Raw genomic sequence first — 17,406 nt, forward strand, 5'->3', positions numbered from 1 at the left:
TGTCTATATATTTTTTAAGATTTTATTTATTTATTTTTGCAAGAGAGAGAGAAAAACAAGTTGGGGGGGGGGGCAGAGGGAGAAGCAGACTCCCCGCTGAGCAGGGTGCCTGATGCAGGACTCGATCCAGGACCCTGAGATCATGACCTAAGCCAAAGGCAGATGTTTAACCAACGGAGACACCCAGCCACTTCAGATTCTGGCTATATTTTAAAGGAAAACTTAGAATTTGCTTAAAAATTAAATGTGGGATATAAGAGATAGATAAGAATCAAGATGAATACAAAATTATTGACCTGAATTAAGTGCAAGAAATGAGATTTTATTTACTAAAACAGGGAAAAAAAACAGGTGAAGCTAGTCTGAGAATAAAGATCAAATTTGATATACCAAATATATACCCAAATGGAAATGTGGGTATGGGAGTCAAGTTTAGTCTGTGCTTAAGATAAAATTATTAGGGTTGTTAACTTATATGTGGTATTTAAAACCACAAGATCAGATGAGATCACCAAGGGAGTAAGCACAAATAAGAAAAGAAGAGGTCCAAGTTTGAACCCTCCAGATTTGGAACACTAAGTGATCCAATAGCTAAGGAAGAACTAGCAAAGGTGACATTGGATTTTAAGGAAAATAGAAAAATTTGGAATGTCATTGACATCAATAGGAAAGATGCCTGACTATAAACAAAAGGATTGACAGGCTATGCTGAGGGCCCATGAATTTGTTGTAATGAAGCCAATTTGCTCGGCTGGTTGATATTCCCTGCAGGGATATTCAAACAGCCTCTCACAGGAACAGAGAAAGTCAATTGTAGCACTTACAGAGCTGGTGTTTGGAAATTGGAAAGGAAATTGAGGAAATCGAGGGCCCTGGTGAGAGTAGAGCAAATGACCAAAATGGAGTGGAGTTTGGACAGGTCCAGGAAGGGACCCTCAGATTCAAGGGACCAGTGGTCTCTGAGGCTCAGAGAACAGATCTGATAGCATGGTGAGTGTCTGGGAGAATGGCTTGGGGTTACCGTACGGTATGTGAGAGTGTAAGATTTAGAGGTATGGTAATTCAATGTAGTCTAGGCTTTGGCCTGGAGACTGAGTATCTGAGAAGAAAAAACAGAAAAGGCACTGAGCTTGTGAAGCTCAAGCAACTGTGAGACAAGAAGGTTGACAAGGTCGGCCTGGTGAAAACGAAAGTCACACTAACCGCAAAACTGTACTGGAGAGAGAGACAGATAGCATGGGGGAAAATGTGAGCCTGGGGTCATGAGGTACCGGGAGCAGGCTGCCTGGGACACTAGATTAGTAATCAGATATTTTCTTTGTGAGCATGTAATCAAACAAAGAGAACTGGATATCCTTATAGGAGATTTCACCCAAGTTATAGGTCTAATGAACTAAATGTAGGCCACTTATTATAGAGTAAAACTTTCTGGTAACTAAAAAATGAAAACAGCTATGCCTTCTAGAAACGATGCATATTCCTTAAGGAATATCAAACATACAGGCAAACTCTCCTGAGCCAACTGTCATTTTTTAATATTCTTTTTTTGGTAAGATTTTACTTATTTATGGGGGTGGGGGGAGGAGCAGAGGAAGAGGGACAAGCAGACCCCGCGCTGAGCACAGAGCCCATCTCAGAAGCCTGAGACCATGACCTGAGCTAAAACCAAGGTTCGGATGCTTAATCAGCTGCACCACCCAGGTGCCCCTAATATTCTTTTATGTCTTTAAAGATAGTTGTCCTTATTCCCTCACTGCAGTCATGTCAAAATTCCCAGGTTGCAGCTAATCATCAGAAAATAATAAATCAATGCTTTCCTTTGTGGTAAGGAACATTAGATCCCTTGTGAGATTTGGAAAGGCCATTAGTCTTATCAGCACTAACAATAAAACACACTTACTGGATAGATTATTTCCTAGGAAGGCTTTTTTACATGACTAATCTCATCAATATCATGATAGATGGAGAGTGGTTTTAGCAACAAAATCACTAGAGGTAGTTTGGATAATTTATCGCAGAATTTCATGTGGGCAGGAGATAAAGATAGTCCTTTAGGAGTCAAAAAAGAGGTGAAATTGTGACCTTATCCCCAGGTTTTGTAGGCCTGCCCCATGTCCCCACATGATGACTACAAGTCTATTTTAGGTATTATCCCAATGAAATTTAAATACTGATATATGAAAGGCTTCAGTATAAGTGCCCCAGGGGTATGAAATACATATAGCCATTATTAACAGGAAGTGGCTTTGCCTTCTAAAACATGCACAATGCCGAAAATTTACTTCTTCCATGGCCTTGCGCAATTTGTAAAATGCAATGCCACCTAAATCCCTAAAATACAGATAGATCTCCACATGGACACCCCGTAAACTATGGACTTTTTAAAGGGTGATAGCTATAATTTTAGTGACTAGAATGGAAAAAAATATATAAATGACAACTGATGCTTCAGTGCATAAGGTGCACTTTTCACACAATGCCCTCAAAGGAATTTCTAAGCATAGCCACATGTTGACAACAGAAGCAACAGAAAAGTAAAATAATTTCTTTCTTTGTTATTGTCATATTTTCCTACAGACACATCCATATCCAACATAAAATGTCTTCCCCAGTGTAGGAGAACAATTTTTTTTTTAAGTTTTAGTTGAACCAATACATGATGTCATTCAAGAATAACATAAAAGGGAAAATCTAATAGGACTAAAGATGTATTCATCTTCCTGGGTTACTGGGTTGGAGAAAAAGATCAGGGATAAATTCCTGTCTGCACATACATCCTCAGAAGCACCACCACAAAAAGGGCAATGCTTTGGTATCCACTTTTAAGCTGGGAGTACAGTGTTAGCACGGGGCTCTTTTCATCGCTCCTACCTAGCATCCTCTTACCTAACCAAGGAGGTAGAGAGATTTTTTTTTTTTTTTGTACAGAATTTAGGTTGGAAAAGGATTTGAAATTACACTAGCCACACGATGCAACATTTAGATGAAGAGCCACGTGTTCGCCAGGGTAGACTGCTGAATCCCCTGCTCAGAAAAGAAGAAAAAAAATTTTTTTTCTCTTTACTGCATACAGTGGCCAAGTTCCAGTGGAGCCCAGAAATGAATTGCTATGGTGATGAAAAATCATTTTCCACACAAAGCAGAAACAGATGCATGTTAATACCATTGCACTTGTTAAATGTCAGTTTAACACTTTCAGTTGTCAATGCCACTTAAAAACACATCTTAGTTCCTATCCTTGGGAAACTATTTTAATAATTGAAATTAGACCAGAAAGGATTAACATCTTGCCCTAACTATGGTTTCAAGCACTCAGAACTCTCTGAGACTGTCCCCCTCTCACTGGACAGCCGAATAATAACTGAAGAAATTACGTTTCCCCATGCCATGTAGGGTCACTGCTCGTTGCTCAGTTTCCAGGCTGCAATGCCTTCCTGTCTTCTATTCCCCTAAAAGTTCTCTTCCTTCCCATGGTGACACCCACACTCACAGATGGCCACTAGCCTCCTGTTAAGAAGAGGCATCGCAGGGCTTCAGCTTCCACACTATGCCAAGTGCAGTCCAGAGCATTTTCTTGGGTTGGCCAGCAAGCAGTTTGCTTTTCTCTGCTCACCCTTCCACTAGTTGTAGATAATAACATTTCATTTTGATATACACTCAAATTTATCTCTATCCAGGCAGCTCTCCCTCAAAGCCCTCTTGCAGCAAACACCGAAGTGCACAGCCTTTAAAAGTTCTTGAAAGCATTAAGGAAAGACTTCCCTTTACCTGGGGTGTGGTCTGAATGCTCCCTGCTAAGACGCACGAGTTCATTTGGAGGTAACTGTTCCCGCAGTCACTCCGAAGCCCCTGTTCTGGAAGCATTGATTCATCACATAAGGGAGTGAGCAAACTGATGACTGAGGTGGGAAGGGAGGCTCTCACTAAAACAACACAGACTCACACAGAAAAAAAAGAATTCTAAAAAGAGGTAAAGTGGCATCCTCCCTGAATTGAAGAATTCTGTCAGCTCCCAAGAGTAGATTTATGTGTAGATAATTTTTAGATTTGGGACTTCATAAGAGGTCATGTTGACTGCTGAAATGAAGCCAGGAGAAGTAAAAAAAAAAAAAAAAAAAAGAAAGAAAAGAAAAAAAGCCACCTATATGTGTTTGCCCTCTTTTCTTGTCACGCATGTATTCCAATTACATATTCTATGAAAAGAGAGAAGCCAGATTGTGCAGGGACGAGAAGCTGATTGAAAGGCCCGAGCATCTGCCAATCTCAGCAACCAGTTGGTCACACTCACTGAGAACATTTAGAGGTACAAATACGTGCAAACACTGTGCCTAAATAAAGCACTAGAAAACACAGAGCAATCATTTCAAAAAATCAATAGCATTATCGGTCTTTGGCATGTAAATGCAAGCAGCAGGAGCATCTGTAGTGACTGAAGTGTTGCTATTAATCACATTAGCTCTAGAATGAAGCTTGGAGTCAAATATTTGTTGAAACAAAATTCCCTTCCGAGGTTCCTGGAAGACAGTGAATGCAGACAAACAAACCTCAAAACTTCACACGTGAAATTGATTGTGGAGTCTTCAGCTTTCAGTAGTTCTATTTTTTTTTAAGTATTGATTTTTCTCCAAATCTGTAATATCTATATTGTGCTTTGGCAATGAAAGATGTTGTGGCCCAAGGGCTGGTTATAGACCAAAGGCTATGGGAAGGAATGAAGATTTTATTTCGGGGACCTGGATTATCCTCTTAACATTTTCAACCTTATCAAAAGCCAGAATTTGTGGAAACATTACAAGTAAAATAATTGCCAAAAGTGATTCTACTAGCACACTGGCAAAAATTCTTCCAAATAACACAGCACTTTTTGACCTAGAAAATTCTCTAAATTTCTGAATAGAAGTGCTGTTACATCACTAGCCAAATTATATGCCTTTCTCAGGCTATGTGTATTTATGGATACTCAAAAGAAAGTCTAACACCCGTTATGGATACTCAAAAGAAAATCTAACACCCTCCTGCCCTCAAAGAGCTTACAGTCCAATTGAGAATAGAAAACAGATATACAAATAACAGAAATGCAAAGCAAAAAAAGAAAAGAAAGTCCCACACTGAAGTTCTCAAACTTTATGCATGGACCACCTGGAGAGCTTGAGGAGATCTGGGATGGGCCCTCAGATTCTGCATTTCCAACAAGCTCCCCATTGATGCCCTGCTGCTTGTCCATAGAAACTTTGAGTAGCAAAGACCTGGGAGAGTTATTCAAGTAATTCAAGGAGAAAGTGGCATTGGGGCTGCACTTCAAAGGACAGGGGGATGGGGACTTAGGAAGGTGGGATAGAGTAACACTTATTTCACGCAGAGGTAAAGGCTTGAGTGAAGGCCCCTATCAGAACAGTAGTACTAAACAAGTAGAGTCATAAAGGATGAAACCCTAGAGTTGATCACTCACTGGCTGTGGGACCCAGGGGGATCTCTCAAAGGCAGTCCTTTCTCCTGTGAAATGTGGATGCAATACTACTTATCTCACAGGGTTCTCACGAGGATTATGGTGAAATCATGTAACCCCTAGAGATCACATTCATCTCACACAGTTCTAGTGAGTGGCTCCCTAAGGGGAAGCAGCAGTCGAGTTCGATCTGTTCATTCCAAGTAGACTCAAATGACTATGAAGCTCTTCTCCCATGCTTCATTATGTCCTCCCTCTGGTCTTTTCTCTCTCGTTCCTTCCCCCAGTCAAAGCAATATTTATGCGTGTTGGCAAGTCAACTTTGGAAGAGGAAATACTTCAGCCCCTATCTTTTGCCCAATTTGAATTCTTCCTTGAGCCATTTTATAACATGAGAACCAATTAAATTAATCCATTATTTTGCTATTTGGCTCTGTGCCTACTGGCAACTTTTCTCTAATCATTTTCTTTCCCTGGTTTTATTAATAATTGTTGGTGTTGTAGACTATTTGTTATATGGATAGACGTAATAATTGTTAGTTAAAAAAAACCATAATGGTCATGCATTATAACAGCATGCTTCAGCCATCTGGTTAGTAACTACATATAGCCTCAAAGAGCACATTTATTTAGGACAATTTCTATAGAAACCACCCTCATTTGAATAGAAAATGATGGCACCTGTTCAAAAACAGGCCCCAGTCCTGGATTATGAAGAACAAGTGAGTTACTCACACAGGATGGAGGAGTCGGGAGGAAGAAAGTGTCTATCCTCCAATTACAACGACTTTTCCTATCGGTAAGAACCTCACCTAGGGTCTGCCCAAGACCCTGAAGGATTTATAAACACAAATCTTTTTTTTTTCTTCACAGTTTAATGTAGGCATTTATTCAATTAGGCTAAGCCATCACATAAACATACATGTTTATTTCTCCATCTTTTTATATAAACACAAACTTTTTAATGATCTCTCTCTCATAAATAATACAAAATGTTCTGTTGAATAATCTTTTTCCAAGAGAAAATAAAATTTGTCAAAGTTTGCAAAAAATACAATCCAAATTCTCTTTAAATTTTGACATTATTGATGGCTAAAGTAGGACATCTTTCACCTTCTTACTAAATAGATATTACTGCAGCAACTTCTAGCCAAAAGACTCTTCAGATACTGCTTTTAAAATAAACAATGTAGAACAAATAAGCTCTCTTCTTGACACGGGAAACAAATTTAAGGGAAAAAAAATAGATGAGCGCACAAAAGTTTGCCAAGAAACATGTGATTAAACAGATCCAGCTGCCAAGGCTATTCAGATATCCATTTGTCTGTTCCTATACCCTGTGCTTGATGAAAGAACATACTAGAAATCCCATTTATTTGTATCCACAAACATCTGTTGAGTACCAGGCACTATTCTAAGCTCTGAGAGACATGAAGACAAAGAAGATTTGGACTCTGTTCTCAACATGCATGACAGTTTCATGAAAGAGACACAAGTTACACGGGTCATGAGCAAAGTCAGAGGACAGTGCAAGGTGATGTGCAGAATACAGACGCCACGGGGAAGTGGTCTCAGGCCATTACTGGGGAGACTGCACTCTTAGCTTCTGCACTCTTAGTTCCTATTTCTGGTGATCAACACTGGGACACTTATTCTGTTTTTAGCTCTGGCTGGTGTTTTTCCTCTGAATATGGGAATCACCAAGAGTTTGGATCCCTGTCTCTAGGGCAATAGGTATTCCAGGGATCCTAATCAGGACCATCTCAATTCACAGACTCAGAATTGAGTGTATTATATTTAAAGTGATTTCTGACCTCTCATCAAAAATATGTGAGACTCCATCACAGCCTAAGTTTGTCCCCATCTTTATCAGGCATCTGTATTGGCCTCATCTGGATTGCTTCTACTCCTGTTACTACTGCACTCATAGATTCTCTCCTCTTTGGGGTTTATACTCCTAGTTAATAGGATACTGGTAGCCCTCCTTAATTCAAATACACTAGAAGCTTCAAAGTATTGAGGAAAACATAGCACCTAAGTGAGATTGTGACATAATTAGATATTCAGAAAAAATAATAGGCCTTGTACATGGCAGAATTTGAAGGGAAAAGAGACAATGATAAGAAACATTTATCCATCAGGAATAAGTGTTTGGTGGTCACTCTCCCCTTGTTGAATTCACTTGCTCCATTTGGCTTCTGGCACCATTTCCTATTGGTCCTGTTCCTATCCCCTAGACACTCCTTCTCTGTCTGCTTTGTGCCATCCTACCCTTAAGTTTTAAAGTAACCCAGAAGTCACTCCTTAGATAATCTCATCCCATTCTATAGCTTTAAATAATATTTATAAGCCAGTGAGTTCCAAATTTATTTCCCCATCCTGAATGGCCTCCCTAGCATCTTCACTTGGATATCTGACTGATATCTGAAACTGAATTATTTGTCTTTCTCCTAAAACTGTTCCCCACCAGACCCCCCAATTTTCCCCCACCTCAGCATATAGTTCTACAACTATTTCTCATTGCTTAGGCTAAAAATGATGAGCTCACATCAATTTTTCTTGGTTTCCCATAATCCCCCATCAATGTATCAGTATTAGTGAATATACCGATAATCTTGATTTATCTATCCCCCATCAATTTATCAGTATATCTCCCTTCAAAATAAATCCAGAAAAATGTTTATACCTTACTACTTCTACTTCTAACATCCTAGTAGTAGAACCTACCATCATCTCCTTTCCAAATCACTTCCTCCTTATTAATCCCCTGCTTCCAATTTGCATCCTATAGTGGATGCTCTGATAAAAAATCCATACCTCCCCTCAGGCCAAAGGACTATTCCCCAGCTGCTGGAAGTGCTGTAACAGTGCTCAGCTGTCTGTCCTCTCTACGAGTTGCTCTTAGCTGAATGAAGCTCCTTGCCCAAGCCACTCCTCCTTCTCAGGGGTAGCCTGCATCCAGTGGCTACTTGATATACCTATATAAAGGCCTGACACTTTCCTCCCAATTTAGGGCAACTCCAAAGAGCGATCCCAAATTCGGAGCTCCTCATGAGGTCAGTTAAGCTTTTGCTGGGTCTGCACTGCAACCCAATTCTCTCTCGGCCTTATGTTGCTGCCATCCCATTCCCACAGGTGTTGTTCCTTAGAGCACTTCCATGAGGGTAAACTTCCTGTAAGCTAACTCCACTTCAGAGTCCACTTTCTGGGAACCTGGTCTGTCGTCACCTCTCCCCATAGTTATTTGCCACACAGGAGCAAGGTTGAGCCTTTAAAACAGATGTCAGACAATGCCACTTCCATATGCCATACCCTCCAATGGCTTACTTTGTCACCCAGAGGATAAGCCAACATCCTTACAATAGCCAACAGCCAACATGATCTGGCCCCTACTACTCTCCCCCTTGCTCCCCTCAGCTCTATCTACAGTGATTTTCCTGCATTCCTAGAGCATGCTAATCCCGCTCCCTAAAATGTTTTTCCCAAGTTCATGAGTTCCTTAACTTCCTCATGTCTCTGCTCAAATGTCACTTCAACTGTAAAACATTCCTCACTACTCTACATAAAATTGCCACCCCAATTCTAACCTCTTGCTAGCACTCTCTGTCCCCCTTAGCCCATGTTATTTTTCTCCAGAGCACTAACCAGCCCCTAATACTTTTTTATTATCTGATTTCATCATTGGATTTTAAACTCCAAAAGAGCAAGGATTTTGTTTTGATCACTTTTATTTCCCTAGCAACTAGAACAGTATGTGGCACATATAACCACTCGATAAATATTTATCCAATAAACTTATTGACTGACAGTGATCTCTTTATTTGTAGACATTTCTTATATTTCTTCTCTTCTGATGAAAAGGATAACAATTTTGGTTAAACTTGTAATTAACTGTCCAGAAGAACACAGAAGCAGCCCAGTTTCCTCAAGTTTCTCAGTTCCAACTGGGACAGTTGTTGCTGGGGTGCACAGGTCCTTACTAAAAACCAAAGGTATAAGGGCTAAAGGAAGAAGCAAGATGGAGATAATTTCAGTTAGCTCCCTCCCCATGACTCTTCCATACAAATACCTATAGCAAGACAGAGCAGGATGTTCAAAGCAATGGAATTTCCAATTGTCTTGGTCAGAAGCAGACAAAATAGCTTCTGATCCCAGATTTTCCACCAAATAGCTGTGAGGTCTTGGGTAAGTTACTTAACTTCTCAGGGACAATTTCTTTATAAAGTAAGATTCTGGATTAGTGTTGCCTAATGTCCCTTTAGATACTAGCCTTGCAAGATGGATGGTGATAAAGAGACTCTGGTCAAATAAATTTAGGAATTGATATATTCCATATCTTCTGTTAGGAGTTTCACAGCCAAGAGGTCTTTCAAGCTTGGTTTATCCCACAGTTTCTCATAGAGATATATCTCTAAGTAACGAACAAACAAACTTGTGTTTGCAATATAGTAATGAGAATGTGGGCTATAGGTCAGAGAGTATGAGTGTGGTATCCCCCACCACTTATTAACTATGTGACCCCAGGCAGATCCTTGATCTCCCTGACCTTCATTTATTTATGACCATAGAACTTATCACACAAACTGAGACTCTCTCCAGTCTGAAGGGTAGGGGTGGGGGAGAGCATTATTAGTAATTACTTTAGGACAACAAGCATAAATGGGACTATTTGGGGCAAGACATAATCAGCCTACTTACTTGCAACACTGAGATATAATATCTCAATACTGTTGTGAGGTTAAAATTGCATGATATGAAATACAGGAAATTTGCCAATTCATATGTTCAGTGAGTTATTTCTCTCTTTTCATAAATAGAAATTGGGTATTGGTTGAGGGTAGGGATGATCTGAGGGGGGCTTATTGTGTTACCTTTTAAAAAATGGAGCAAGGTACTCTCTAGAAACCTCCTCCTTGTTAACCCCTCTTCACCCCCGCTGAGTCCTAGGAAACTCAGATTCCATGATGAATCACTTTAATTTGCATCATGAGGGTAACACAATTTCTGAAACATAACACACTTCATAAAATCACTTCCTAACGACTCCTTCCCTGATTCCATGGGTTAGATACAACCTCCTATTGTCCACTCTCTTAGCACCTTGTACTTCTTCGTAGCATTTGCTGCTATTAAAATTACATGATTACATATTGAATACTTTAGTGTCTGACTCCCCAGTTGAAACATAAGCACCAGGACAATGGTAAGTTTCTATTTTGTTCCCTGCTGTACCTAAAGTACCTAATATAGTGCCTATCCCATAACAGAGGATCAATAAACATCCATTCAATAAGTGAATGTGTGCATTCGGGATAGTTGTATGGAAGATTCAGAGAAGGCAAGAGAGATTTCTGTCTTCAAGGAACATACAGTGTCAGGACCCAGAGAGAAATAAGAGTCATTTAATCATTATGTAATTTTGTTTCTGTGAAGATAGAGCACATATAAAAATAGCCACCCACATTGGATGTCAAAGCTGTGACTTCTAGGAGTGTATGGAAGGAATCAGCATAACAGGGTGTGTCAGGGGCCAGCGTACCTGAAGAAAATTGGGAAAAGCATCTCTGGTTGAGATCTCCCCTCCCACTCCTGGCAGCCACAGACTCTCATCTTGGCTGCTTCACACACTTCACCCACTCACCCTGAGAACAGATCTTGTCCTACATACGATACATGTAAATACCACTGAACAAGCTTGATGTGGTGCTGTTCTTGATATGTAACATACATTATTTCCTGTATTTCCTACAACAAGCCAGCAAGAGAATTATGATGTCCATTAGACAAGAAAAATGAGATGCAGGGCAATTAAATTCCTTGCTCAACTAGTACATGATGCAATTGGGTTTGAACTTGGGTCAGCCTGCCTAGAAGCCAGGGTAATGTTGACTCTTACTTGCTGACTGCTTCTGCCAGCCTTACCTTAGAGATACTCATTCATAGAAAAGTGGTAATAGAGGTGGTAGGACAGGACATTGCAATGCAGTAGCCAGCAAAGACTGTGTTTTGAACATTGTTTCTATCCAGAACTGGACAAGGATGAACATGTTTTCCCAAGTCACCATATTCATTCTCAAAATGTAGCCACATATTCTGACTCTTCCGCCTTTTAGAGCTGTTATTCTCGTACTGTCTCTACGTCAGTTCAACTATAAAAGCAACACATACTTATTTTGCAACATAACTTTAAAATTGAAATGAGATATCACCGGAAAATACAATTACATTGTCACTGCTCTAAGTGCTAAAGCTACATAAATTTCAATAGGGATAGTACAATATAGACACAGAAAAATAGTGAATATTTAAATATAACTAAATATGTTTATAAGTATTTCAGTATATTTAGTAGACAGTATTTATCTTCAAAAACATCTAAAACAATGTGTGAGCTCTAACTTATATTTTACACCATCAACTGATCCATTCTACTAATGGAAACAATAGAATTCGGAGTCAGAATCAGATTCAAATAATAAATCTACTTATAATTAACTGAGGATATTATGTAAGTTACTTATATTCCATGAGCTTCAGGGTTTTTTATCTATAAAATAGACATGGTAAAAGCATCCAAGTCTCATAGGGTGAATGTAAAAATTAAATGAGATGACATATAAGACCCAAGCGTATGGCTCAACAGATAGTAGGCACACAATATATATCATTTCTCTCTTTCTTTCTAGGGTAGATAAAATGGATGAGGTTTAACAAAAAATTTCTAAGTGATACAAGTATCAGAATACTGTCTCATTTACTTGCACAATTTCCTCCTCTTCCTCCCCTTAATTCCAAAACAAAACAGAAAGCTGAATTTTAACCATCTTGACTCTCGTCTACTATCATCCTAAAGATATTTTACAAACCCTGTGGCTTGCCTACAAATGCTCAAAACCAGCTTCATCAGAAGATACACAACAATCAAGTAGCAAATTAAGAGATCCAACATTTGCTCCGTATCCTCCAGAAGCAATCACTACTTAGACTGAAGGGTTACCTTGGTTTTTATTTCTTTATTTATTTAAGATTTATTTATTTATTTGAGGGTGGGAGGGGCAGAGGGAGAGGAGGAGAGAGAGAATCCTCAAGCAGACTCCCCACTGAGCGTGGAGCCCCAGGCAGGGCTCAATCTCAGCAGCCTAAGATCATGACCTGAGCCGAAACTAAGAGTCCTAAGAGTCCGATGCTTAACCAACCGACCGAGCCACCCAGGCGCCCCTGAAGGGTTACAGGTGCATAGGCATTGTAAAAGAAAAATTGAGTGGGTGAAGAGTTGTATATGAATCACATTATACTGAGATGGTCTTTCCTTTACATTTTGGGTTTGACACTTAGTAATTTTCACCCAAGGGAAACCCAGTTGATGGCAACAACGATATATTCCCACAAGATGAGATATGTCCTGGGAACCCATGCTCCTCTGCAGTTTTCCGTGAAGACAGGAATTAATGATTCTTTGGATCACCACTGCAACCCTGGCGCTTAACATTTAGTAGATACAAATATGTGATTGTTGAAAGAATTAATAGTATATGCCTACCCTTGAGAAAATAAGAGGTAAGAAATAATGATGCTATGGGTCAAGTGTAAAGAAATAGAAGACAAAACACAAAGCTTTTCTCTGTATAATTCACCTCACCTAAGGGTAATGCAACTGTAATTCAACTTTCCACTGGCACTGCTCTGACTACATTACATTAGATGATCGAAGGCTTCCTAGGTCAGAAATGGCTACCATTTCACAGGTGAGATATTAAAAAGCGGTAGAGAAGATAGTATGAAGAAAACATTTTTCTTTATTTACTTCTCACAGTGTGTGATGAAGTAATATGCAGGATAAACGAAGCAAACATTTCAAGTCAATACAGTAGATCATTTAAAGGTATTTTGTACATCACGAAAGGGAAACTGAAATAGCAACCTTCTTACCTGAAAAAAGCACTTGACCTATTCATCAGATTTGCTGACAGATTAAAGCAAAGAGACTATTAAAAAATTTGCGGTGAAAAATAGCTCCCTCATTTCCATAAAGAAACTAGATTCTCTCACCCATAGGGATTTTGTGATAATTAAATAAAATTATACATGGAACATTCCCAACATGATGCCTACCATCTGACAAAGTCTCAGTAATGATTAGTTATTGCTGTAGCTGTATGACATAATATTGAGTTGCCCAAAGTAACTAGCAATCTTACATTAATTATATATTTAAACCAATAAATGCCAGTTACATTACCATCGTTTTAAAATTTCACAAAAATATTATTGCTGAATATATACTCCAAAGTATTTTTCTTTAAAATCAGTATTTTTATTTTTTCTGATCAATTTTATTGTTTTTGCCTTTATAGTTTACATCTCTGTATATAATGAAACTATTTTCACCTATGTTTTTGTTAACTGGTAAGTCTACATGGAAAGGTAAACCTATTCCCTTCAAATCTGCCTCTTCTAATTATCAACACATTCTATACAGAATCCTTTTCCAAGAGTCTTTGTTTTCTAATATCACAGTGATATTTTATTCAAAAATCTAACTATAGTGCTCCTGGTAGAAATATTTTCAGAATCACTTCTCAGTCTTTTGAAAACATGTATTGACATTAATAAGTCTGGTTACCTGAAAAGGGTTAGGGACGCTGAGCAGGCAGGCAATCTGTAAGTCTTAGATTCCAATATGCTGCCCTTACTGTATCGTGTACAGCTATGTATATATACTTGTTTTTTCAAATCAACATGTGACTGTGTAGGAGATGGGGAAGGCTTCAAACTATGCAAAAATAAGTTCTAGAGGTTCTAATGACATTCAGTTGAGCAGTCTGTAGGCAGAAAGGAATTTGAGACACAAAAAAATCATTGTCCCAGTGCGCAGCTACTAAAATGTTTTCCTGTAAAGATAGAATGCCCCCTTTCTTTCTGAAGACATTTACCAAGGTCCATAATGTATCACTTCAATTCTTTCAATAAGCATACTAGTAAAAATACAATATACTTTCCCTCGGGATTTCAAATTTCACTCAGATTATTTTTTAAAAAAATATTTTCCTTTAAAAACTGACATAAGAAAAAATAAAACTATCCTTTTCAAACAGTTTTTTGTAGGAAAGAAAAATGAATGATCACTAAGTACACTTAACATTTCCTTTGAAAATATACATGAAATTTTTATCTCAGAAAAAAAATAATCTGTGGACTTATGCCAATTTACTACTTTTTAAAGAAACCTTTGGCTCTTCTAGAGTACTAACCATGAGCTCAGCAGCCATAAAGATTACTTAACTTCTCACTGCCTCAATTTTCTCATCTGTAAAATAGGAATAATGGAAGTAGCCACATCACAGGGCTGTGCTTACATGAATTAGCACACATAAGTCCTGGGAACAAGAACTGTGCATAGAGTACGCATTCAACAAATATTAACTGTTACTATCAGCTATTACTAACAACAGGGTGACCCTATATGTTTAAGTAGTTCATTATTTCCAACCTCCCTCCACCCATTCTCACATCCCACTTCCAACACTCTTAAAGATAATCAGTGTATGACCTCGTGCTGCTCAAATCACTGACTTTTTTCTGAACATCTGTGTTATAGACATTGTTGGCTCTTTTCATCATCAAGAGGGCTTTTCTCTTGGCCCTCTCTGAGTACTCCTTGCCCTGATTCTGCCCCAGTCACTCCTCTGCCTCTCCTCTTCTTTCTCCTCTATGAGAAAGAGCGTAAAGATTCAGCACTTAATTCCTCTTCTCCTTGGCCTGAGTTTCCTCCTCCCTGATGGTTGTCCTGTGCCCTGTCATTTCAACACTCCAGAAGGCTAGCTAGCTCTCCCGTACTTCCCCACTGCTCCCTGTCTCCCTGCCTCCAGCTTCCCCCTTCTGTGTTTCACTTGTTGCCTCTAAAACAAGCACCATAGTGCAGATGGTTGGATTGGGGAGTTTGACAAACATGGGTTTGAGGCCTGGCTCGGCCACTTACAAGTTGCATGACCTTGATCCACCTTCTCAATTTCTCGAAATCTTCATTTCCTCATTTGTAATAGATCATTTAGAAAACCTACCTGATAAGCTCCACTGAGTAATACAACAGGTGTAAAGCATTTGACATAGTTCCTGGCACACAGAAAGCACTCAACATATGTTAGAGGATTATTAATATTGATTGACGTCCAATTGAATATGTCCAAATATTTTGACATTCCATACACATATATAAAATAACTCCTCCGTAAGCTCTAGAAATGTTTTACTGCCACTATCACTTTCAAGACACCATACTTTAGCCTTCTTGTTATTCTGTCTCACTTGTTTCCATCATCTGAAATAAAATATGGTAATGTCTTCTTGAATTGTAATAAAAAAAATTTTAGCCACGCACTCTGCTGCCTAAAGATTATATTCTGCAGCCTCCCTTACTGGTAGGTGTGGCCAAGTGATTAAGCTGTGGCCAATGAAATGCAATTAGAAGTAAATCTCCTTTAAAAGGTGTGTCAAGTCCTTCTTGATCTCATCCTCCATCCTGTTGTCTGTAATTTGATGTGATGGCTGGATCTCTAGCAGCCATATTAGACCCTTATGATAAAAGCTTTACACTGGACATGATAGAATGATACATGAATTAGCAGAAGGAGCCCTAAATTGAGGTCAGGACTGATACGCTCTGAACTTTTTCTTTTTTTTTTTTTTTTTTGGAAATGTGAGAAAGGAGTAAGTATCTATCATGAAATTTCATTCTTGTCTATAGCCAGATCTAACCTTAAGTGAATGAACATCTCAATGTCTCTTACCTAATGTGCATCCTTCATTCTAACCAGGTCAGTTCCCTCACAGTGTCCCAAGCTGCTTTTTGCTCCATTTGCCTGGCTCTCTTCTCACCCCGAAGCATCTTAGGTTTGCTGAACCAAAAAGGTTCCAACCTACCATGAACCTAGACCTGATGTTTGAAGTATTCAACCCTCTCCCTCTCACCTGAAGGTTGGAGCATTTATATTCTGTTCCACATTATCATTTATGCCCATAAGAGAATCTTGTGTTTTGAATTATTTGTAAGATCATTAAAAACCAGGTGTTGCAGGCTGGGTTCTCCAGAAACAGATCCCAAGACAAAGTTCAGGGTGCCAGTTATTTATGAGGGATGAACACCTGTGAGAAGAACAGGGAGAAGCAGGAGTGGGCAGAGGAAGAAGTTGAACCATGATACAAACCCGACAGAGCCTGAGCTACGTGCTTGGGGAGTTGGGGAATGAGTATTACCACGAGACCATCCCATATACAGCCCAAGAGGCCAGGCCTTCACCCCAAGAATGCTGCCCTGGAAAGGGATGACCTCAGTGAAGCATCTCTCCAGGACGAGGCAGGCGCGGGGGGAGGTCACAGCTGCAGGCCGTCTGCCAGCCACACGTCCTACGGCTCGGCAGCGAGACCACATCTCTGTGTCCACTGCCCCGGGGCTGGATTTTATGCTTCTCTTCCCACAACCTCAATTTTAATATCCAACCTACAATAGGTGTGTGATAAATATTTATAGGATGCTTTATGAAAACATATTCTTTGCCTAACCTAAACAATATAATCGCTACGAAGTTCCTAAGATGAATCCACTCATGCCTTAAGAAAGGTATTTAAAAATACCTTTGTAAGAAAAAAAATCTTGGGGCGCCTGGGTGGCTCAGTCGGTTAAGCGGCTGCCTTCGGCTCAGGTCATGATCCCAGGGTCCTGGGATCGAGCCCCGCGTCAGGCTCCCTGCTCAGTGGAGAGTCTGCTTCTCCCTCTCCTTCTGCCTGCCTCTCTGCCTACTTGTGCTCTCTCTCTCTCTGTCAAATAAATAAATAAAATCTTTAAAAAAAAAAAATCTTTTCAAAACATTTCTCTTCTGCTTCCTGGAATCAGCACTGACTTGGCAAAAGGTTTAAGTCCCTTGTTGTGCAGAACATGCCTTTTTCACTGAACTCCATATAAC

The 17,406-nt window shown here is 39.4% G+C and overlaps 1 protein-coding gene across 1 annotated transcript in view; it reads right to left on the reverse strand.

Moving 5' to 3' along the window:
• The window catches only part of LOC110582017 (muscular LMNA interacting protein), a 104,549-nt gene extending 100,685 nt beyond the window's left edge, over positions 1-3,864 (reverse strand). The window contains exon 1 of the mRNA XM_021691939.1: positions 3,769-3,864. Within this exon, the coding sequence (XP_021547614.1) occupies positions 3,769-3,864 (96 nt within the window). The remainder of the gene's footprint in view (positions 1-3,768) is intronic.
• Positions 3,865-17,406: the final 13,542 nt, after the last annotated feature.

This window comes from Neomonachus schauinslandi, chromosome 8 (assembly GCF_002201575.2).
Source record: "Neomonachus schauinslandi chromosome 8, ASM220157v2, whole genome shotgun sequence".
Classification (NCBI taxonomy): Eukaryota; Metazoa; Chordata; class Mammalia; order Carnivora; family Phocidae; genus Neomonachus; species Neomonachus schauinslandi.